The 23,147-nt window shown below is 40.8% G+C and overlaps 3 protein-coding genes across 3 annotated transcripts in view; all 3 read right to left on the bottom strand.

Moving 5' to 3' along the window:
* Window positions 1–67: 67 nt before the first annotated feature.
* kpna4 (karyopherin alpha 4 (importin alpha 3)) lies at window positions 68–14,843 on the bottom strand. The gene is made up of 17 exons (XM_063493810.1): window positions 14,616–14,843; window positions 12,890–12,934; window positions 12,611–12,700; window positions 9,994–10,023; window positions 9,723–9,775; window positions 8,584–8,679; window positions 8,263–8,348; window positions 7,488–7,574; window positions 7,236–7,405; window positions 6,033–6,077; window positions 5,763–5,894; window positions 4,497–4,625; window positions 3,795–3,899; window positions 3,632–3,703; window positions 3,257–3,419; window positions 3,069–3,163; window positions 68–2,457 (listed from the first exon to the last, which is right to left on the bottom strand). The coding sequence occupies exons 1-17, from the start codon at window positions 14,682–14,684 to the stop codon at window positions 2,362–2,364; spliced, it is 1,563 nt and encodes a 520-aa protein (XP_063349880.1). The 5' UTR covers window positions 14,685–14,843; the 3' UTR covers window positions 68–2,361.
* Window positions 14,844–17,435: 2,592 nt separating this feature from the next.
* On the bottom strand, window positions 17,436–18,987 carry LOC134640887 (ADP-ribosylation factor 6-like). The gene is made up of 2 exons (XM_063492955.1): window positions 18,636–18,987; window positions 17,436–18,049 (listed from the first exon to the last, which is right to left on the bottom strand). Exons 1-2 carry the CDS (start codon window positions 18,948–18,950, stop codon window positions 17,741–17,743), a joined length of 624 nt encoding a protein of 207 aa, XP_063349025.1. The 5' UTR covers window positions 18,951–18,987; the 3' UTR covers window positions 17,436–17,740.
* A 1,342-nt stretch (window positions 18,988–20,329) lies between these two features.
* The window catches only part of ppm1lb (protein phosphatase, Mg2+/Mn2+ dependent, 1Lb), a 54,099-nt gene continuing 51,281 nt past the window's right edge, over window positions 20,330–23,147 (bottom strand). The window contains exon 4 of the mRNA XM_063492954.1: window positions 20,330–22,448. Coding sequence (XP_063349024.1) covers window positions 22,108–22,448 — 341 coding nt within the window. The 3' untranslated portion in view covers window positions 20,330–22,107. The remainder of the gene's footprint in view (window positions 22,449–23,147) is intronic.

Genomic DNA, 23,147 nt, shown 5'->3' with positions numbered 1-23,147 from the left:
TAACCGTTGGGAGAAGCGAAGACATTATCAGGGACACACAACAGATCACACACACACACGCAGTCTCTCGATTTGGGTTTCACTATTTATTTTCTCGAAGACAACCTATCCTGTATCCTATCTCCCCCGAAAAATGAGTTTGCTTTTGGGGGGTAAGCCACCTCATTCATTTATTTATTTTTTCTTTCCAGGTCGTAATTTTAAATTTGAAACCACGTTTGCTAACAAGGAATGCTGCAAAAAAATACCCCTATGTTCAAACAGAAGGCTTATTTATGAGCACAATGTGTAATCATTACTACAGTGTTTGAAGTTAACACAAAAAAAATGAAAGGGGTAAGCTTGTACACCTAGCTGGCAGAAAGAGGAAAGGGGAGTAATGGGGCTAAAGGACTCAGGTACTAAAGTTACAGCAAACTTGTTCATGGGTTTATATATTATTCAGGAAAACCCACATACTCCAGTCTGATGTGTGGGACACCCTCTGACCTTGAGAAAAAAAAAAAAGTGGGGGAGGTTAAACCACCTCCTGAAATAAACTCATTTTCTCACTAAAAAGCATCCTTGGATTACTCTTGAAAGACAACAGATTGTGGTTGAGTGAGTGATGCATATTGAGATTTTGCTGGCAGGTCAAAACCTATAAAAACCCACCAGCACACCTTCAGAAAGACGTCAGGCCTCACTTTGCAGTACATGTGCAAAAACCATATAGATTATTTAGCAAATCAGACACTAGTGAGGGAAAAGGGGAAGGGGAAACATGTAACATTTAAGCACAGTTTTACTTAAAATGAAAATTACACTGTATCCACAGCCTAAGGAAACTAAAATACCCTAAAAAATAACTGTGCTATAGTTTAGTACATGCAAAGGTTATGATTCACAATCCTACGTGAAATGGCCATTGTTCTCTTCTCCCTTGGTGACAATCAAAGCTATGGCAACAGTACTGCAAAGCAGTGATTTTGCTGTTAATTGAAGGGAAAAAGGGGGGTGGGGGGAAAATAAAGCAGTTACAAGGAGGAACAGGTCATTTGGTTGATTATAAAGTGAAGGTGTCAACAATTTCACAGCATCAAGCCCATATCTGGTGTGTAGGTTAGGGATGTGGTGTGAGGATGGAGTACGATGGTCATCAATCACCTTTACAGAAGCGATATGAAACTAAAAGCTGGAAAACAAAGTCATAAAAAAAGGAAAAAAGAAAGAAAAAGAAAATACACTGGAGGCAAAAAGAAAAAGCCCAAAAGCCACCAAATGCATCAATGCACTGCTGCTCCACACCTGCCAATAACATTGTCCAGTGTCAATTAATACTAACTTAATAAATCAAAAACAAAATCCTGGTGACGACGATGATTTTCTCATATCCACAGTTCCTTCTTTCAGGGATTTCGCAGATCAGCCTCTCAAAGGCAGAATTTCTTCCTGAAACCTTTGCGAACCTCATTGTTGCAATTTTCTTTTCTCTTCAGATGTTTTTGTATCTTTTTTGTTGTTGTTGGTTGTTTTTTCATTTTTCCTCATCTCTGCATGCGTTCTCACCCAGTCTCGCACACTCCCAGTTCACGCACGCAGCCAAGCACACACGACTCATCCGTCCACTCTCTCGCAACATGCGAACACGCGCAGCCGGACTCCTGGCCCCGCCCACCAGGGGGAGAGGACTGCGCCCCGCGTGGGGGGGCGTCTCGTTGGAGGAGATGAACCTGGCTCCTCAGCGCTGAGTCCAGACATTCGTACACAATGGGTCCATTCACACACATGTCTGATAGCGTGGCCGATTGGGGGAGGGGCACACTGAGGCTGGCGCCCTCTCTAGTCGGAGGACCGCAGAATTGTGATGGTTCGTTGTTCATCTCAGTTCATAATCATAGTTATAATCATTTCTGCATTTTGCTGTATTGTAATATTTCAAGATCACTTGATTTTCTTATTTTTTTAATGTCCTTGGTTCTCCCTGGGCAGACATGGAGTTTTTCTTATTTTTGTTTTTCTTGTCATTTGAAGTAGTTTTCCGAGGACGACAGCTCCAATAACACAGAAGTTATGTCGGCATGTCTCTCAACACATTCGATGTAGATGTTTTGCTTCTTTTTTTTTTTGCAACATGTAGCCACTCATTCTCACTCGCACCCACTCGCCATCTCAAACTTCATTTGGGCTGGTTCCCCTGGAATGCCAAATGAAATCCACATATTTTTCTCTCAGATAAGATGCAGCCATGGATCCCACGAGCCAAGCACAATGGATCAAATTTCTCACACTCGCTCTCTCTCGCCCTTTCTCTCCTAATTTTTTATATGTTGAACAGAGTGCTGCATCGTGAACAAAACTCCAGAATACCCCAGATGCCGTCTAGAACTGGAATCCCTCGGCTGGCACGTTGGCTGAGTTGAAGCCGTAAGTTCCGCCCTGGATGGCCTCCGGGACCAGGTTGGTGTCTTCATCGATCTGAAAGACAGACGAGTAAAAGGAGCATTAACACTGTGCGGACAGTCAGCAGACGAGGCGTTAGGTCAAGACGATAGCCAGTCACTGTTCCTGAGCCAGGGACCATCAGCAGCTTTCTAAAGAAAGTGGGTCTACGTAGCTCTACTTATTGAAGTTAACTTTGTGAATTCTGGTATGTGATTCTGGGTTTCTGGAGGTGGGCTGTCTTGCCAACTTGCTCCTCAGGGATAATAAAGTTTATCTACATCCTAAGTAGAAGAACTGTCAATACAAACAATCACTTTGGCACTTCTCCTTGGATTAACCACCTTGCTTTGTGGTATGACAGCACCATGGTAACGACCTAAAGCTGACAGTGATTCAGACCGCTGGCCCAGATCAAATTAGCAGTTTGGACAGCCACACTGGGCAGGATCCATTTTCAGACTTACACAATGATTTGTGGCGCAAAAAACAGTGAAAAGGGCCAAACTGGAGCCTCATATGTGACAACTCAGAGCTAACCTGTTCAACTTTGGTTCATTTGATCAGTGTGAAGACTTTTTTAAAATCACTTGAAAGCCTAAATAATAATAATTTTAAAAAAAATGCAGATATCCTAAGTAACTTACATCATCAGATGAGAAGAACTGATCAATAATTTCGTATGCCAATTTGTAGATATCTTCATTTTCATGATTCTGCAGTTGCTCCACCTTTTCCAGACCTGCAAAACAAAAAATAATTACACATTAACACCTGATGTTAACAAGTTAAGACCAACAATTGTGATAAATGTGATGGTAAAGGTGACACTGACCTCCGCATTCCTCAATGAGGTTAGCAATAGTTTCTGCCTCGTCGTCAGCCATTTTTAGGATATTGCTGAGGCCATCGAGAACAACCTGCACAACCTGAGCGTCCTTCACTGTGAGCAGGTTGCAGAATGGAGGGATCACCTGCTTCTCGATCAGGTGTGCCACCTGAAGACGACACAGACACAGCGATGCACTATCAACAACTCACCGCGTTAAAAAAGGAAGAGCATTTTACTCATCAATGAAAATGATTAAGCTTAAACCTATTCTTAAAGCAGCAAATATTATGAAGTCATTTCAGTTCTATGTTTACAGAACTTCAATACCAACGACTTCACATTTCTTGTACACTTTTCATGTGTTTGGGAGAGGCTTACCTGATCTTTCCTCCCGCTTATTGTCAGGTTACTGATGGCCCAGGCGGCTTCTTTCTGAGTGCCAAAGTCACCCTAAAACATACATTCAATGTAAGCAACCCATCCATCACCCAGAAGCTCTCTGAAAGTAACTAAACAGGATCGACTTAAGATGGATACAAACCTTATCGAGCAGGTGAATGATCATGGGAACCAGCTTGGCGTCAATGACGGCCTGCACCTGTTGCTGGTTACCTGCTGTGATGTTGGACAGGAACCACACTGCCTCCTACAGGACAAAAGCATAAACACAAGAGTTAGTGATCATTTTCTCTCATGAGTATGATGTGCTGTGTTACAGAGATTCAGTGTATGTTTGATCACAAAGCAAGTGGGAGCTGGATCAGAACCCAGGGGTCGAAACACAGTTTTGACCCCCGGCTGAGACAGAGTGCAGTGGGCGGGGAGAGGGTGACTTTGAGGCTATAATCATCGACCAGCCACAAAAGGAGGCCTCTTTTTTTACGTGACTGGTCTCAGATGCACTCCGATATCAGCAGAGACGCTTGGTCTTCAGCACCCTTTCTCCACCAACCCATGCATCTCACACACACACACACACACACACACACACACTACTACCCTTATCAAACCCCTAATCTATGCTACTAATTGAAGGTATAAAGTTGTTGGCGTCCTCTTCGGTTCTTCGTCTTTGTGGTTCTGCACCTTTTAAATTCCTGCTCTCAGCTATCTGCCCCATCTATTTCCTTTCACGCAGCACTCACTTGCACAACGTCTCTGTTTTCATCACTTCCAGATGACTGACAAAGCAGCTTGAGCTCATCAGTTTGTGTGTTTCTTACAAACAGTCGGAGAACGTTACCTTGTTGATTTTCTCCTTTGGGTGGGTGAGGAGCGCAGGGAAATGGCTGAGGGCGTCACAGTTGAGCACCACCTGGGTCTGTTCGTCTGTGCCGGTCACAATGTTCCCAACAGCCCTCAGGGCAGCGGTCTGCATGTGGAGAGGAAGCATGTTTGATGATGACACATATAAAGAAGACTTCTTTCGTAATACTCAATATGCTTGAAACTAAGACAAATCTCACTGGAGTTTAACAGTAAGAGCAGTTAAAAAGAAGAATTATCACCACATTTTTGCTTCACTTAGTACATTTATTAATGTTTCCAGTGTTGAGATAACAGAAGTAGTATTTTATGATTTCTACATTTTAGGTACTCCGGCTGGATCGTCCATATTGCTTGGTTGGTCAATATAATCCCATGCAACCCAAGCTGTCATTGGTGGTCTATAAAAAGCTATGTGTTTTGAAGCCAACCCGAACCCAGATACTGCCAAATACTTTTAAAAGTGCAGGCTGTTTATGCTGTTTCAGAGTAACTGATAACATGTCAAAGATGTTTTGAGTTGTTGACAATCAACAAAGCATATAGCTTTGATGCAGCATGCTAACCTATGTGGGTTAGTTTCTGCTAACTTCTTATTTAATGCTCAGAACTGACATCTTTCAGTGCGTTTGGTCAGCATCACTGTTTCGATGTCTCAGCGACACACAGACCAAGCAGGACTCAAAGCCTCCTCTCTCATGTAAATGAGAAATCACAACAACAAGAGTCTAACAGTTTGTTCTGGACATGAAGTCCAAAGTCTGTTGTTCTAGGATTACCAGTTAATGCAGGTCTATTTTCAGATAGATGAGTACTGGTTGGATCCCAATATGTCATCATCTTAGATAGCTTGGTAAGAGTGATTTAATGTATCACAAATCCTGTTTTTTAATCTTTGTTTATAAGTTATAACAACACTTACAGAGTGGTTGTGTCAGGAAAAGCATCCGATGTAAAACTCGAGTGAATAAGGGAGCACTCGAAAGGAGCTTTAGAGGGAACACCGACAACTGAGTCTGATTTATTTAATGTAAACGTGATGTGAAAGTTTACTTCTCTGTGCAACTGTTTGATAACTTGAAGACTAGGTACAATTTCAGTCAACCAAGATATTTTTTGGTTGAATGCAGTGCTAATCTTCACATCATGTTGGTTAATTCTTCTGCATCAATGGGGTTTTTAAAACAATACCCAATTTAGGTTTAATTAGACATAAAAAAGGCCCCCATGCCCTTTTCCATACCTGAACTTTAACCTCCTGGTGACTGAGCAGAGGTACCAGATGTGGGACAATGCCAGAGTCAATAACCATTTGGATCTGCTCGTTCCCAGCATCTGTCAGGTAGGACAGAGCCCACACTGTGTCTACCAAGATCTGGAGGTAGCAAAGAAAGAAAAGATTCAAATGAATACATTTTGCTTTCTGTTTAAACTTCATTCGACAGGGATAATTTAGCTGGAACTGGGAATCCAGTGTGCATCGTGGTTACGTAGGACAGTTCTGGGTACTTACACTGACGTCAGTGTGGTGGATCAGAACGCAGAGAGCTGGCAGTATCTGAGAAAGAAAATAAAGTGTTACGAGGTGGATAAAATGAGAGTGAAAACACAAGAAAAGTTCCTGGCATGATTCAAGTTTGATCATAGCTGCAGTGTTGACGTAATTAACCACTATAATTTCTGACAAGTCTTCTCTGAATCACCTGATTAAAACACATAACTAAAACAAAGCTGACTGGCCTCATGTAACCACAGGTTCACTGAATTCTGCACTGTGTGCCTTGCATCTAAAACTTGAACAGGACATGAAGTCTCACAGATGCGGACTTAAATCAGTTTTATAGTTTCTGCCACAATCCAGTTGGTGACATACTGTCCCAACCTCCAACTTGATACTCCCTGATACATTTAGAAGGATCAGACAGTTTCAACCACGTTTCAAATGTCTATACCAGGGGTGGGGAACTCCAGGCCTTAAGGCAGGTGTCCTGCAGGTTTTAGATGTGTCCTTGATCCAACACAACTGATTGTAATGGCTAAATTACCCCCTAAATGTGTCTTGAGGTTCCCCAGAGGCCTGGTAATGAACTAATCATTTGATTCAGTGTGTCGACCCAGCGTGATATCTAAAAGGACACTGGCCCTTGAGGCCTGGAGTTCCCCCACCCCTGGTCTATACAAATGCTGGCTTCCCTTACACCTTAATATTTTCAACCCATTTTTCAGGACTTGTAACTGCACATACTGCAAACTGTATATAAAGGATGGACATAACCACTGTGACATCACCTGTATGTTATTGAAGTCTCGAGCTGCCTGCTATTTATCGCCCCCTTTTTGTCTCCAGTTTATGACCCATAACTTACTAAATGGTCATCATGTTTTTCTTCAACAAGACTTCAAACTATTGAAGGCGTTTTTAAACCCACAAGCAAAGCATTCACTGTGGTCACATCAAGGACATAGGTTGCTTTTCTACATACTTCTGCTGAGGCCACTGGTAAAGGTACAGCCAGCAAATAGAAACACAAATAAGTTAAGACATCCACAAATGAAGCGGCCGATGGTTCAAGTTTATTTTGCACCATCTAAATGTTAAAATTCAAAGACCCTCAAACGTTTTTTGCTCTTGGTATAAATGAGGGAATAAAAACGCAAAACCAAATGATGACAGTGCATTCCTACACCCCTAAGCACATGCACTCTCTCCACATACCTCCTGGATTGTCTCCATGGGTGGTGGAGGGTCCTTGTGACGGCAAAGGTTGACCATGACCCAAGTGACATTGCGGAGGAAGGTTATGGGGATGGAGGGACTGATGAAGGAGAGCAAGGGCTTCACCACACCCAAGCTGATCACATAATCTCTGCACTGAGGGCCATCACCTGGAAAGAACACACAGATTTTAGGACCGAATGAGGATTAATTTCTAACGCAGTCCTGTTCATTTTGTTCATTGCAGCTCACCTATGATGTTTCCCAGAGCCCAGACGGCCTGTTCACACACATTCTGGTGAGGAGAGTGAAGCAGCCTCAAGAAGAGCGGCACAGCGTCTACACAAAGGAAAACAGATTATAAAACAAACAGAAATCACTGACTAAACAAAGAAATTTGTAAGAGCTTAACTAAGAAAGCACTTTTAAACCTGATTAAGATGACTAAATGTTGCTGTTAAGACTGCATAATGCATCAATGATTGGGTCTGTATGTACTGTAATGATAGGCACTGCCGTTTAATGTGATCAACCACAAACAGGTCATGAAACCAAGAAACAAAGAACATGGTTAAGGAGGCGGCTTTGATAAGGCCCGGGTCACACAGGCCATGAAACCAGTCAGGGACTACACATTTTTCCTAGCGACTAATGGTTTGTTAGGGCATCTCCAACCGATCTCGGGCCTAAGGAAAACAATATCCCACTGACCTCTTTTACAAGTAGAATTAAACCAATATGACAGTAAATCTTTACAAATGCAAAATTACCCATTACAATCTGTGTTTTCCAAATTACTGAGTTCGCTAGTACTTATACTAGTATTTTATATTACAGAAATTTGCACAGGTCTTCACCTCGTCAAAAGTCTTTAACTGCAATAAAATAAAAAAAAAATCTCGATTTCTCAAAAGTTAATTTTACCACCTTATTATCTCCCAGGCTAAATTTAGATTAAGAAAGATACATTACAGAGTAAAGCGAGATAAAGCTAAGAAAGAGAAGTGACATTTTAATGGAAACTCACTAGACTGGACCACAGCTTGAGTCTGCTCTGAGGTCCCCGAGGCTATGTTGGTTAGAGCCCAGGCTGCCTCAAACTGGAGAGAGGGGCTGTGGAAAGGTGCAGAAGAGGCAATTATAGGAGTGAGCATGATTGTGTCGGTGTGTTTAACAGTAAGAGTACTAATGAACAGAAAGAATACTAATGAGCCGATTATGTTCCACCATTCCTGGAAAGTGAAAACTAAAATGTATTTGCATATCTGTGACGTTGTTTGGATGTAGGGTGGGCTAAAACACAAACTCAACGCTACATGCAGGCAAACAAGAGATACAGCTGGCTTACTTGTCATCTCTGTCCAGGCAATGCACCAGGATAGGAAGGATCCCAGACTTAATCAGGTCATCTATGGGAGGATTACGGTCACTGGACAACAATTTCCTACAAAAACAAAGAGAAAACAAAAAATTACTTTCTCTCACACACACACACCGAGCTGAAGCGACTGAGCACAGAGAGAAACACCTCAAGAATTTCAAGTATCTTGAGAATGCAAGTCAATCACAATATCAGTGACTCCAAAGAGACGTCACCCTGATTATCACCTAAAATAATCAACATTATTTTGATATCTAACACGTCTTATCATGCATCTAGGTTGTCTTTTGTTAAAGAGAAAAAAAAGGGGGAAAAGGTGCCGTTTTAAGGGTGAATTTCTTTGATATTTTAAGAAAACAGTTAATACAAGCTGAATTAAACGCTTCACAGCTCTCATGTCTGTAACAGCACGTGGTGCTGTGGATTTGTAGCGAAACCGAAAAGCAGCATTGTGAAACAGAATTTGGCACCGTAACAATTTTATCTCGATATCTTATCATCTTGTTTTCATATTAGTTGAAAGCCAAAAACAAAACTGAAAACAAAATCGATGCATTTCCCGACACATCTAACAGAGCAAACAAACAAACAAAAAAAAAAAAAGATTCCCAGCACGTGAATTTGTTTCAGCTACCTTATGCTGCACGACTGAGCTGCAGTGCCATTTACAATGTCCATTAATTAGACAGAGCTGGCTTATTCTTAATCGCATCTGTCAAGCAAAGCTGGAAGGAAAAAACAAACAAACAAACAAACACTCCGCCCCAGAAAACGAAACACTGAAGCTGTATTTTGCAAAGAACCAGATATTTCAACCAGAAAGACCGCCGATACAGAGCTGTGATGTAGCACAGCTCTGCACAGCAGCTTGCACACACACTTGTGATCCAGGTGTGATTAAAAGCGAATGTTACTAACATTTGTTTGTTGAAGCATCAGTAAAGTTCACTTATTGTGAAAACTGCACGAACGGTAGTAGGGGACAGCATTTTATTCCCCCCTAGATGTTGATGTGCAATGGTTTCTATTTGCAACATGATGTAAAAGACAAAGAATAATAGTTATCAGGGTCTGTCCTGAGGCAGGCTAAGTGTGTGTGTTTTTACCTGGCGGCCTGAACAGCGCTCAGCTGGACGCCCTGGTTATCACTGGTAGCATTCTAAAAAAAGAAAAAGAAAATACAAATGAATCACGCACCGTACAACAATCAACATATTTATTTTATAGCAACAATGTGTTTTCCAAAATATTTTTAGTTAGAGGGAGTATATTATAAGACATTAAGCAGACTTTGAAGGACATTTGTTATTTGTAATGAATCATTCAGATCAACGTAGAAAGCTTAGGAAATAACAGGAAAGGAAATATAGCACTTACTTGTACTATTGCTTCAAGAGAGGTGTTTTGCTGAAGAAGAAGATTTCACAAAGATTAGGACTCTGTTAAACATGTAAACCCAAAAGTACAAAAAATACAGGATGTGTAACAGAAAAAAAACAAACATTTTAAACCCAATGTGTGAAAAAAAAAAAAACAAAAAAAAAAAAACAGCACTATTAAAGGCATGTAGTGAGTTATCAGAAGGACAGCGAGCAGACATCTGTTAGCTTCTTGTTTTTATATGTGAAAACTATTAGACAGGAAAGAGTCTAAAGCACCAGCTGATACAGTGAGAGGAGGCTGGGGGATTGAGAAATACTGTCAGGAGTCTCGCTTGAACCAGTCTGGTGTTACGGTGTAACAGTCAGCGAGCTGGACGTGCAGGCCGGCATTCACCATGACAAAATGCCAATTGGCACCCTCACCCAGTGCCCCCTACATGAAGTTCAGAGTCAAACGTAGGCCCTGAGTGACTGAACTTATTGGAAGATACCTCTGATTAATTTATGCAGCACGAGTGGAAACCACAAAAAATAAAAATATCCTAACATCTCTGTGTGAAGCAGATTTATGATGTTGTATTTACATTCCATGTCTGGGCAGATGATTAAAGAGGCAACTCCAACCTAGAGATATTAAAAATACTTGAGACAAGAATAATGAAAGGAACAGCTGAGGGAAAGAGAGGATTCAGTCGTAAGGTCCAAACTACTTATTCTGCAGAAGCTAACAAAAAGCATCCTTAAGGAAACAATTAAATAAACCTTAAAACACCACTATCACTGGTGTGATGAGTATTTAAAGCAGACTTTCACAAAGGCCAGTGTAATGTTTTGCAGTGAGTCAGAGCAGCATGTCACTGTTGATCTACTGCTAAGCAGCTCACTCCGAGTTAGCTTTCTCAACACTATGAGGTAGTCAGAGTGATTGCAATTTTGAACTGCTGAGTGGCCATTTTAACCCAGCGATGCCACCAAATCCAGAGACCTGATGGATCCATTTTGTGTGACACTGTTAGCACAAAACATGAAGCGTGAGCCAACACTGCATATACTACAAGACAGTTACTGAGACAATTACAGATTAGTTTCAAGCTTCTCAGGGTGTAAGGCGGGGTCCCCAATCCCAGTCCACGAGGGCTGGTGTCCCTGCAGGTTTTAGATGTGTTGATCCATCACAGCTGATTTAAATGGATAAATTAGCTTCTCAACATGTCTTGAAGTTCTCCAGAGGCCTGGTAATGAACTAATCATGTGATTCAGGTGTGTTGACCCAGGGTGAGATCTAAAACCTGCAGGGACACCAGCCCTGGACTGGGATTGGGGACCCCTGGTGTAAGGTTTAAAACTGATGATCCAACTTCTTGCACATCGACAAAAGCACCTTGTGACATATGGTAAGAAAAATATGTCGCTGAAAATAAGGTATACCCTGAAATGCCTGATGTCTTCTGTGTTTAATCAGATTTCAGGGCTGTCCAGTGAGAGAAAAGACTTGACTCTGTTTCTATTAAGAGACGACATCCAGCGTGCTCAAGGCCGACTGATGAGAGCAGCAAAAATTTAAGAGAGAGCAATATTCTTGTTATCAGCTGACCCTTTACATTTAAGGAAGGTGGCTTTGTTGGTCACCTTTGTCTCAGAGCTTCTTTGTTGTGTGGAAGTAACATTATTAAAACACAGCCATAGTGACTGAAGTGGGCTGATGACATTTCTTTAAATCAACCATGAAATGTCCAGATAGGCCCTCTCTGCCTCCTTGTCATCACATCAGAAAGTGGTGAGTATTTTGAACTTAAAAACATTATAGCTAAATACAAACAGCTAGTGTATCACCCAACAAAAACACTGTACCATTTGAAATGGGTCAGTTACAGAGTAAAAGGATGTAGGTCATTTAATAGGCTGCAATGCCATGATATTTTATTTCACTGATTAACTTGACTGTGCATGCATTTACACATTATTTAAATTGACCCAACCCCTAACCTGAAGATTAAAAAGCATATAATGTCAGGTCTGAGACACTTGGGGAAAAATGATTTGGGGGCAGCTGAAACAGTACTACATATATTACTTATGTTGCCTTGTCTTACCTAGAATGCATTTTAGGAAACAGAATAGGTGTTCACTGCACAGTCAACATAATTAAAAAAATAAAAATGTGGCATTAGTGTTTAGTAAAAAGCCAACTAAATATCTGAAAATAAGGTATGTTGAACACATTCTACCAAGTGAGCATCTTCCTTCGGGAAGAACCCATCAACAAACACACAGCTAGACAAACTGCATGTTTTTTTTCACACTAATGCCACACCGAGCTGACGTAAAGCACAGAGAGCCAATGAGGCAGCATCACATGAACAAGATGTCAGCAGGTTCTAAACCTCTGGAGTATTTCATCACTGTGATGAACTGCACGTGCAAAAACCCCTTGAACAAACAGTCACGACAACCTTCCTCCCAGACTGTCATTCGCACTGCTTGGACAACACCCCACCTTTTAAAAAACAAACAAACAAACAAACAACAACAACAAAAATGCACAAAAACTAAAAAGATGTTTACTTGACTTCCTAATGACAGGAGACTTGAGTGGGAGACTCAAAACATACCGATCTGAAATCTCCGTCAACATCAGAGTCCTCACAGATGTCCTCGTGGGGAACATTTCTCCTCTTCAGAAGATGCTCATCTCTTTTGTTCTGTAGAAATAATACTTCATATAAGCTCATACAGAATTTCATCATAAATAAATTAGAAATTTAACATACATACTATGTCACACAGATTTGCAGATAAAAGACCAGACCATAACATAATGTACCTTAAAGTTATTAGTGTTTGAAATTGGTGGAAAATATATTTTTAAAAAAAAATACAAATGTGATTACCTTTCTGAGTTCCACCACTACTTCAGTCCTCTGTCTTCTCATAGTCTGTGAGGAAAGATGGCATGGGAAGATTATACAGAAGGAGAGCTTTAATTAGCCTATACTGTCTTCAATCAATTCAAATCATACACACACTACAAATGAGAGACTGACCTAATATTACTTAGCTTTAAGACCCTAACAACACAGCTAATTCTTCTATTCTTTGACAAATACCTTATTTTATTAATGATCTTCCCTTTAAGGAACAAACATGATGAGGTACACTTAACCAACATTTTATCATCATATGAAGACACTGCAGTTCTGCAAAAGGTAATTAATATTTGTGATGCTGTGTTGTACTGCTTTATGATCAAATCTGCACTATTGTATTAATATTCATGGACTGCATAATTTGTAAGAAATGCACGGTAGTCTTACGCACTGTTTATGGAGAAAAGCTAAAAGAGGAACGTTTTGTTGAATATTAAATCGGTTATAATGTTTATTTTCTGTCCTCTGATGGCCAAGACTTGGGAGAGCAGTTTAAATATTTCTTCATAGTAAAGTAATGACTAAGAGCTGGAAGGGTTTTATTTAAAATAAAATCTTCATAAAGAGGCATTTTAATGTAGGATTTTTTAATCAAACGACAGTAGCTATACTACCCGGAAGAGACATATTGCAGACAGTAAATAACTGACGAAAATAAGTTGTGGTTGCTCCTCGCGAAATCGTGTGTTCTTCAATAACAAACCTGCACCGTGCTTTTGTAACTGAAGTTTTCAGCAGGTTGTGAAGCGAGAGAGCTCGTGTCCGGAGGCCTACCGCGCCACAGACTTGTCAAACAGGATGTATGAGTATATCCTGCTTATACATCTTAACTAAGCCCGCCTGAAAACAATATCAGCCGGGTAACATTACTGAAACACTGACACTCTGACCCGACTCAAACTCCCCTGGTAACTTATCGATCCGACGTTAGCTAACGTGTAGCTTTGATCTGCGGCTCATGTAATCATGTTATCTTAGCTATGCGCGCTGTTTTCACGGAACGTGTAACGTTAGCATTAACGAAATACAAGAATGCAAACAAACAGAAAATCAACTCCAAGCTTTGATTAAAACACCCAGGTGACCGGCCAGTAAAGAAGCTAACTGGTTTCCGCCATTGTTTTTGATTATAAAGACGGGGGATGGGTGGAACTGCAGCCAGCAGTACCACCATCAAACCCCAATCACCAAGCTAGCATAGGCTAGCTAACTGCAGTATCAAAATAACGATAAGATGCCGCCATGTTGTCTTAGCAATAAATTAAATAGTTCTAAAGAACAGCTCGAAAGCCATGTGTATGAACTTTTCGACGAGACGGTGACTAACACGCCGAGCTAAACCTATCTGGGGGGGGTGATAGTCTTCAGTTGAACTAGCATGTACCCCGTGGGCCTGGCTAGCAGGGGGCTAGCAGATGAACTCTGGCTAGCGTTCTGACGCGTTTTATAGCCAAAGCGGCCCATGGGTTAACGAAACCAGCGAGACCCGACAGGGAGTCGCCCGGCCCCGGCCAAATATTTAAAATGAGCTTTATGTAAAGACCCTGGCCGGAGCTCTGGGTACAAAGTTCCCATCGGTAGAAATTAGAAACGACGTCACAGGGAAGCGGAGCGGCGAAGCTGGAGGCAAACAGAGCGGCGGACGCTGTGGAAAAGAGAGATCCTCGACACCGATCGGCACAACTTTTACCTCCAAATCACGGCCTTTATTCTTGAAATTCTTCAGCCGCTGGTTGTCCAGTTTCTCGTTGTCAGCCATGTTATCGCTTCTGGTTACGTTAAATACAGACGAACTCGTGGATTTAGCTGTGAGCTACCCCTTTTTCTGGTTCCCTTTTCTCAGCCTTTCGTTAGCGGACTATTTTTCGCAGCTCAGTCCGCGGTGCATACTGGGAATGCCGGTGGTGGAGGGCAGCCTCGATCTGGCGTAGCGGAAGGGTGGGGAATTCCCCGACACGCTCATTGGTGCAGGGCTCACTACAAGTTACTTAATCATTATATCTAATTTATATTTATATGTATGCACCGTCAGAGAGAGGTACATTCACGAACTGCACACAGTGTTAGCGCCAACTGATAAAAATAAATAAATAAAAACAAATTTTATTGTCGCAAACGAAATTAAATAAAATGAAATAAACATTTTAAAAAGGCCCTAAGACGATTATGTTAAAATGTGTCACTGACAAATACCCTATTTAAAAATAAACACTAAATAATAATGTATATTGATTAGTAAAACGTAGGTCCGATAAAGAGTCCAAATCCAGCCACTGGAGGGCTTTAAAAATTGTGAAGGAGGGCAAACATTTTTCACTTTTAACGTAATTTTCATAACCTTTACATCTTTTCCTACTATTGAAGACCTCCTCAAGGCCAATTATACTATGCCAAAGTAACTGAGTAATAGATCAGCTTTTTTTTTTACTTTATGTATTAAAGAAATGTTGATGAATGGATGGATACACATTTACAAAGACATAATTTTTAAATTACAAAATACTCTGGGAAATGAGATACCAGAACTTTTCTCATAATTTTACACATTAATTTGTTACAATTTAAGCCCAAAGTGTCGTGCTGACAGATTTTTCTGTTACTACAGCAGCACTTCTTTGTTATGTAGAAGACCTGAGACATGTTACTGAAATTGTAGTTGCTTTTCTTATAATTAGATGTCTCAGGGGATTAAATATGTAGTTAATCTTACATTAAACTTAAAGTTAAAGGGGAGTTTCTCCTGTTTGTACTGTGAAAAAGTATTTAGCACACTTACATGTTTCAGATCGTCCATTTTCTTCTGCTTAACTGGTACAGGGTCATGAATTCAGGGTCGTGAGAGGCAGGGTGCACACTGGACAGAGGAACAGATTGGCAACCCAGTGCTCACACAGAGAGCTAGGTAGACAACCATTCACACTCACATTAACACCTACAGTCAGTTTAAAATCACCAACCCCTACATGCATGTCTTTGGACTGTGGGAGGAAGCCACAGGCAGGATTCAAACCCACGACCTTCTTGCTGTAAAGTAATGCCCATGTTTCAGATCATCAAACAATTTTTAATATTAGTTAAACATAACCTGAGTAACTACAAAATGCAGTTTTTAAATGATGATTTCTTTTATTGAGGAAACAAAGCTATCCAGAGCTACTTGGCCCTGTGTGAAAAAGTAATTGCTCTCTAACCCTAATAACTGGTTATGCCACCTTTGGCACCAAGAACTGCACTCAAGTGTTTGTGATAACTGGCAGTGAGTGTTTCACATCACTGTGGAGGAATTTTGGCCCACACTTCTTTGTAGAATTGTTTTAATTCAACCACATTTGCCCACTTTGACTATAAATGGCGTGTTTAAGGTCACGCCCAAGCACCTCAAACTGAATAAAGTCTGGACTTTATCATTTAAAGCCCAAACCACAAAATAATTGCCAGAAAATTGAGATTGTTTTTGAAAATGAAACGCTTATTGAAACTTCTGACAATTAAAAAAAAAAACTGTAAATATTAATATTAATTTGCATATATGTCTTTTAATTTGTAATTTTTAAAATTTTGTTTTTGTTTGTTTTGTTTTTGTTTGGGGGTTTAAAAATGTGTTGTGCAATTTATTTGGCCTTTTCGGGGGGAGATGTCATACTGATGTTGAAGAATCCTCAAAAACTCCCAAAAAACATGAATCAAATATTATAGAAAAGGCTTTACAGGGTTAAATACTGTCACCTGGTCTGGATAAGTGTGGTCGAATCAGGCCCACAGGCCGACTGGAACCATGATAAAGATCAGGAATAACTCCAGAAGTTAAGACAAGCACTGAAAAGCCAGCTCAACAGTAGGAATAAGATCCAAGCTATCAGTACATTCACCCTACCCGTCCTTCAACACCCAGCTGGAGAACAGAGATGTCACTGATGTCAAGACATAAAAACTCACAGAGATCTCCACCCAAAGTCCAGCACCCTGAGGCTCTATGAGCAACCGAGAGAGGGAGGGCGAGGATTAGTCCATGAGGTAACACGGAGCATCTGTTTGCTTGTGACGTGTAAACTAGGAGGAGGAAGCTTTGGAGGATTTCATTTCAATTATTTAATTATTATATTTCTCTGAATGCAACAAGTTTGAACAAGTTACAATTAACAAAAAATTTAGAAAAATGTGAAAACATCCTGAGAGGTAAAACCAAAAACCGAGACTCTGGAGGCTATTCCTGCTGTCATCGGCTGCGCTAAATCACATCACATCCATGCTCATTTTGCAGTACTGCAGTACCACTTTTCCAGTTCATCTGATCAAACCTGCCTGATTCAAATACTTTTATTTAATTAGAAAAAAATACAGGACAAATGAAAATACACAATTCAAACCTTAGATATACAGTAGATATGATTTGTATTCACATTTGTGTCCCTGAAGCTAATCTGCCACTAACTCTGAATATTTTAATATTGTGACAATAACAATAACACAAATAACAGATTAAAAGATAAACACGTTAAGTGCACAGCTGAGCCGAGAAAACTTGCACAACCACCAACTGCTATCAGCTTTTTTATGTATTATCAGGCTAAATTTTTGCCTATGACACCATGAAACTGTTTTCCCATAATCTGCTAATCCAAAATTTTTCACAGAATACTAGTGGTCTGCAGTCACAGTCTGAGGATACTCTGCCCTCCGTGTGATACGCATTCTTATCTCTGACTATTGCACTCTGACTGTGACTCAGTTAGGCCGTTCGGTGATGTGTTGCAGAGGCAGGCAGGGGGAAATCCTGCACGGCGCATGAATAAAACTAAAGAAAGTCTTCATCCATCAGCTGCCACAGAGCAAGGCTTGTTTCATAGCCGTGACACTGAAGCCTTTAGACCTCATCTTCACCTTAATGTCCTCTTGAGTCCGTTTCAGTGGGGTCTTCATGAGATACACTATCCTCCTGAAACCTTCCTCGAGTCCCATCCCAGTTGTGGCCGAGCACGGCTGGATGTACCAGGCCCTGCCTTCGCACACTTTTCTCAAATCAAGTTTCAGGGAAAGCTCCTCTGGGCTCAGAGCTCCAGGTAGGTCCTGTTTGTTGGCGAGGACCAAGAGAGGAACCTCCCTGAGACTCTCGTACCTCAGCACCTGTTAAGCGCAGAACACAGTGAGGGCCGGCACTACAAACTTTTTAGAAAAGCCTGAATTTTGTGCTTGCTTCCAGGTCTACTATAACTATATGGTTTACAACACATTAAAATAAAAAATAGAAGAATATCTTAGCGTTTATTATGCATTTATCAACAATTAGAAGTTTTTTGGTGAAGACTTTAAACTGATAATCCTAATGACCTCTTAATACCCTTAACATATGAACACATTAAAAACCACCCTGTTACAACTACATTATAATGTGTGATAGATAATTTATTAAAGATATAAACAGGAACACAAAATAAAGCACCTGTAAGATTAATTTGCATGTTTTATTGTTTTGTCCACAAAAACAATGCCTTCAAATTACTTCATCAGAAGTTTAAATACTATGCCTTGAAGTTTCTTGAGTTGCTAGATTCAAAACTAGTTGCAGTGCCACAAATCCCTGCTCATAAATACCCTACATGCTTTCAGCAATTCCTCTTTCTGAAGGCAGTTTTGGAAACAGATTTGTAGCATCAAAGCCTGCACAGTGAAGGTGCATGCTCAACAATAAAATATTCGTTGGTTTATTTACCCGATGGAGTTCCTTGCGGGCCTCGTCCAACCGTTTCAGGTCCCTGCTATCCACCACAAACACCACTCCAGCTGTGTCGGTATAGTGATGCCTCCAGTGGGGCCTCATCTTCTTCTGGCCCCCGACATCCCACACAATCAGTGCCGGGCTGCTCCTGTCCGTCTCCAGTGTCTCCACATTGAAACCCACAGTCGGCACTGTCACCACGCTCTCATTGTACTTCAGCTTGTAAAGCAGCGTGGTCTTTCCTGATCCATCCAGGCCCAGCATCAGGACTTGTGCTTGTTTCTGATGCTTGGATCCGTGAATACCCATGTCCTAAGAATGCAGTCCGTGTCTGTGGAGCTTTCTCTCTTTGTGCAACTGTGTAAACTACGCTGAGTGCACTCAGTGTGTCTGCTGTCTTATGAAGAACGAGTAATCCCTCCCCTCTGTTGTGTCCAGATTCCTCCTGGCCTTGCGTAGCTTTCAGTAAAGCTATTTATATCTGAACTGACGGTGCAGCTGAGTGGGGCAGCATGCAGTTCTCCGGTTACCAAAGCACAGTCAGTGGAGTCACATCACACCTGCCCCGGATCATCATACACACCAGCAGCAAGGAAGTCCATGTTTGGCACAACGGGGAAGATTGTGTTACCTCCTGGCTGGCTGGTCACTGGTGGCCTCATACCAGTGACATCACAGCTAAAGTTTGATAGCCGTGGCAGATGGGCAAATTTTGTCTAATGTGTTTGGTCAAAGTGCAGCTTCCAGAAGCCTCTGAGCCAATCTCAAAATGTAACATTAATCTCAAATACACTTGCATCTAATTAAACACAGTACTGTTTTTATTAGTGAATACAAAAAGGATTAACTACACAATTTACTTGTCATATTTAATTACCAGTGATTCTGGATACTTATTATTGGATCTCCTGACTTGACTGCTGGCTGCATTTTAGGTTTCATGTCACTGTTTGTTGCAGCTCTTTACAGACCTTTTATCTGGCTGTCAGGTTTAATTGGTGTAATCAACTGTGGACTTGTTTATAATGTCAGCAGCAGAATGAACTAACCTGCACTAACAAAACCACAAATGCCAACTTGTGTTAATTAACATCTTCAGATATCCTCCAGCAGGTGGAATAAACAGACTCAAATCTAAAACTTTAAAAAGTCAGAGATCGTTGATTTTGCCACAGCTTCTTTTTAAATAATGAAAATAAGACACAAAATAGAATTTGATCACATTTTAGTATGATGAGTGTTGATAGTACACCTCATTTATTTGAAATTCATCCTGGGACCCAGACTTTCTTGTCATTTTTTAAAGTGGCCTTCAGCAACAGTTCTCCAGGTTTTCTGAAGATCTTCCAAAGAGATCTTAAAAAAAAATCTGAGGAAACTGGACAAGTGGAGGACAAAAGAAGTGGCAGGTCTAATAAAAACTGTAGCAGATGAACAGTATCTGTCCTTAAGAAATAGAAAAAAATAAGCAAAGACCTGAAACAGGAACTGAGAGCTGCATCTGATCCTTAAGTTGATCCACCTACGCTTCACTGAAGCCTCATTAGAAATGATCTGCATTTAACCTGGTGCTGCTGTTTCTCATTTATTTTTACAAAGAAATAAGAGGTGGTTCAAGACTTTTGCACAGTACTGTAACCTACATCTGTACAGAATACATTTAAAAAAAACTCCACACACAATAATGATGCGATCTTTTATCGTTTTAATCTTACCTTTGTGATTTACACCTTAAAATTTCTGAATTTTCTCTTTTTTACAGTTTATGAAATCCAACAAAAACAAGTACAAATGCCACACAAACATCCCGTAACATACGTTAGAGGAAAAATGTGAACTGAAAAAAGCACAGACAGTTTCATTGGGTATACATCTCTGAAGTGAAACAGCTCAGGTAACAGGCGCCCCGCTGTGTTAAACATTGGAGGAGTGATACACGAGGACAGTATGTACATTCATCTTACAATTTGTCTCTCGGAGACATGTTTTCATCATTGCTTTTCCACATTTGATTTAAGGAGGGATGACGCTGAGGTCGTGCACTGTGCGCCGTGTGGTCGACTGCGTTACATCGAAAAACCGAGAAGTCGTTTTGGCAGCGGACTCGTTAACAGGATATGAACAGCTAGAAAATAAGGCAACGATAACTGATCTCATTCAAAGGCTCATTAAGATTAAGTTCAGAGTAAATCAAAAGCGATGCGATTAAGATCCACGACTTTTGCCTTAGTGAGATGAGACGCTGTGAAAAGATGAAAACATAACTGTATGCTGTCGGTTTAAGTTCATCAGGTAGACTGTAATAAATGATGATGTAACAAAAGTCACATAAAGGAATAGGATGTCAATATCTGTGAAATAAGTCTTTTAAAGGGTGTAATATAAAATCCTACATAAAATAATGCTTAAAACTGCCATTTATTATTATGATAGAACCGTTTACCTTCTTCATACCACTCCAGGTTAGCGGTCAGCTATTATATGAGATAACACATTAACCTTTTTGAATTAAAACTTAGCAGTTAGTCATAATGAGATGTTACTTTGTTGTTACTCCAAACATTTAATTACACTTTGACAAGCTACAATATTATCCAACAGCTATTACATTATTAGTAGTTACACATCCTGATGAGTTGGGCCAGAAAAAAGCAGGAGAGGAGGTCAAACGTGAGGGTGAAACGCTTCGGTGGAACAGAAACTCTTAGCGATCGTTTTAATTAAAGACACATTAGAAAACGGGGCAACTCAAGCCAAAACATGAAGATTTCCCCACATCCAGCAAGTGTGATGTAACAAAGTGGTAGGTGCTATTGCTGTACAGTATGAGCAGTAACGTGTTTTCATTTGTGTTGGTCGTGTATAAAACCCGCCACCGTGCTGAACAACAGATTTCTTAATCGATAAACATAGACAAGGTGGAAGTCAGAAAAGTGAAAGAAAGAATTTGGAGGTCACGGAGACAGTGAGGGAAAGACATAGTTTGGAAATTACTGGAAACATCATGCTGTCATTTAAAAGGGACATTACAATGGGGCAACGAATCAGATGTTAGTGTCAGACATGTGTGCAAGTTCATCACAAAGAGACATCAATGACTGTCACCTCTCACACACACACACACACACACACACACACAAACAAACATATGCAGGGTCACAGCCGCACCCACAGCTGCACAAAGCTTAATCAGATTATTTGCATAACAGTGATCCAGCTCGCTTTACGGTGCCTCAGAGATATGGCTAAGACTAAATGAAGGACATTTTTATTGGGTCACTTTTATCGCAAAGTAAAGCGGGCGAGGGGGGCATGACGGGGTGGGGGTCAGATGCACTGAGGGACAAACTGCTGTAAATATGTGTGATAGAAATAGTTCTCGCTCAAAAAGCGCTTATTTCATCTTAAGTATATTCTTATTTATATTCAGACACAAAATAGATACTGTGCGCAGAAGACGTGCGGTCTACTTTTCGCTGGCCTTGCCTTTGAACTTGACCACCATGACGGTGATGTTGTCAGGGCAACCGCGGTAGAAGGACTGAAGGACGATGCTCTTGGCGCCAAAGTGCGGCTCGTCCAGTCGTTCCCTGATGAAGCGAACCGCCTCCTCGTTGCTGAAGGTGTCCCACAGGCCGTCCGACGCCAGGATCATGAACTCGGGCTGCAGCTTGTTCAGGTCGAAGGACATGACGTCGGGATCGGGAATGACCACGTTGAGGTTTTTCAGAGGGTAATCGCCCAGAGAGCGGGACATGGCCAGGATGCCCTGGACGCGCCACGAGCCATTGAAACTGATGAAACCGCCTGAGGATGCATGGGTGGGATATTAGAAAAAATGTAAGAAACCAGGATAATAAGACAGAAATTACAAAAACAAAGGTGGGAGGAGACACACGTGTATAGCTACTTAACCATTAAAATGTAAAATATTCTGACAGATTATGACAGGATGTTCATTTAATTTCATCAACTACAAAATGACATAAAAAAGCAAACATGCGCAGCACTGTTTTTGTTAGAAACATTTAAATTCATTTCACATGCTGCATGTACAGCTGTGAGTCCACTATGGCTTCTACAGATATGCAGACAGGGAATTAATACTGGAAATTACTGGATACTAGGCCAGGAAGACTTCCGAATTTGCAGTGAGCAAGGCCATAAGCAGGATGTTAAAAAAGTACTGAGGTTAAAAGTTCAGGCCATGGCTATAAAAAATCGAATTATGTGTAACTCTGACTAGTAAAAAAGGTCCAAAATTCCCGCGAAAATTCCCAGAAAAAGCAGAGGACTTGGTCTCTCTGTCCTCGCTTTAGCAGCCACTGATTCTTCAGCTGCTGCGAGGTATTAAAAGTTAAGCTTGTAAATGCATCATCAAGCATTTATCGTTATATTTGTATTCAAATAGCCCATGAATTGTGGGGGTTTTTTTTCCCATTAATTTCAGTATTTTAGCATCATTACTGCTGACAGCATGTTACACTAACCCTCAGGAGGCACCAA

The sequence above is a fragment of the Pelmatolapia mariae genome, linkage group LG14 (assembly GCF_036321145.2).
Source record: "Pelmatolapia mariae isolate MD_Pm_ZW linkage group LG14, Pm_UMD_F_2, whole genome shotgun sequence".
In the NCBI taxonomy this organism is placed as follows: domain Eukaryota; kingdom Metazoa; phylum Chordata; class Actinopteri; order Cichliformes; family Cichlidae; genus Pelmatolapia; species Pelmatolapia mariae.
Note: the sequence above shows the minus strand (reverse complement) of the source record. Positions and strands in the feature narration are given on the sequence as shown.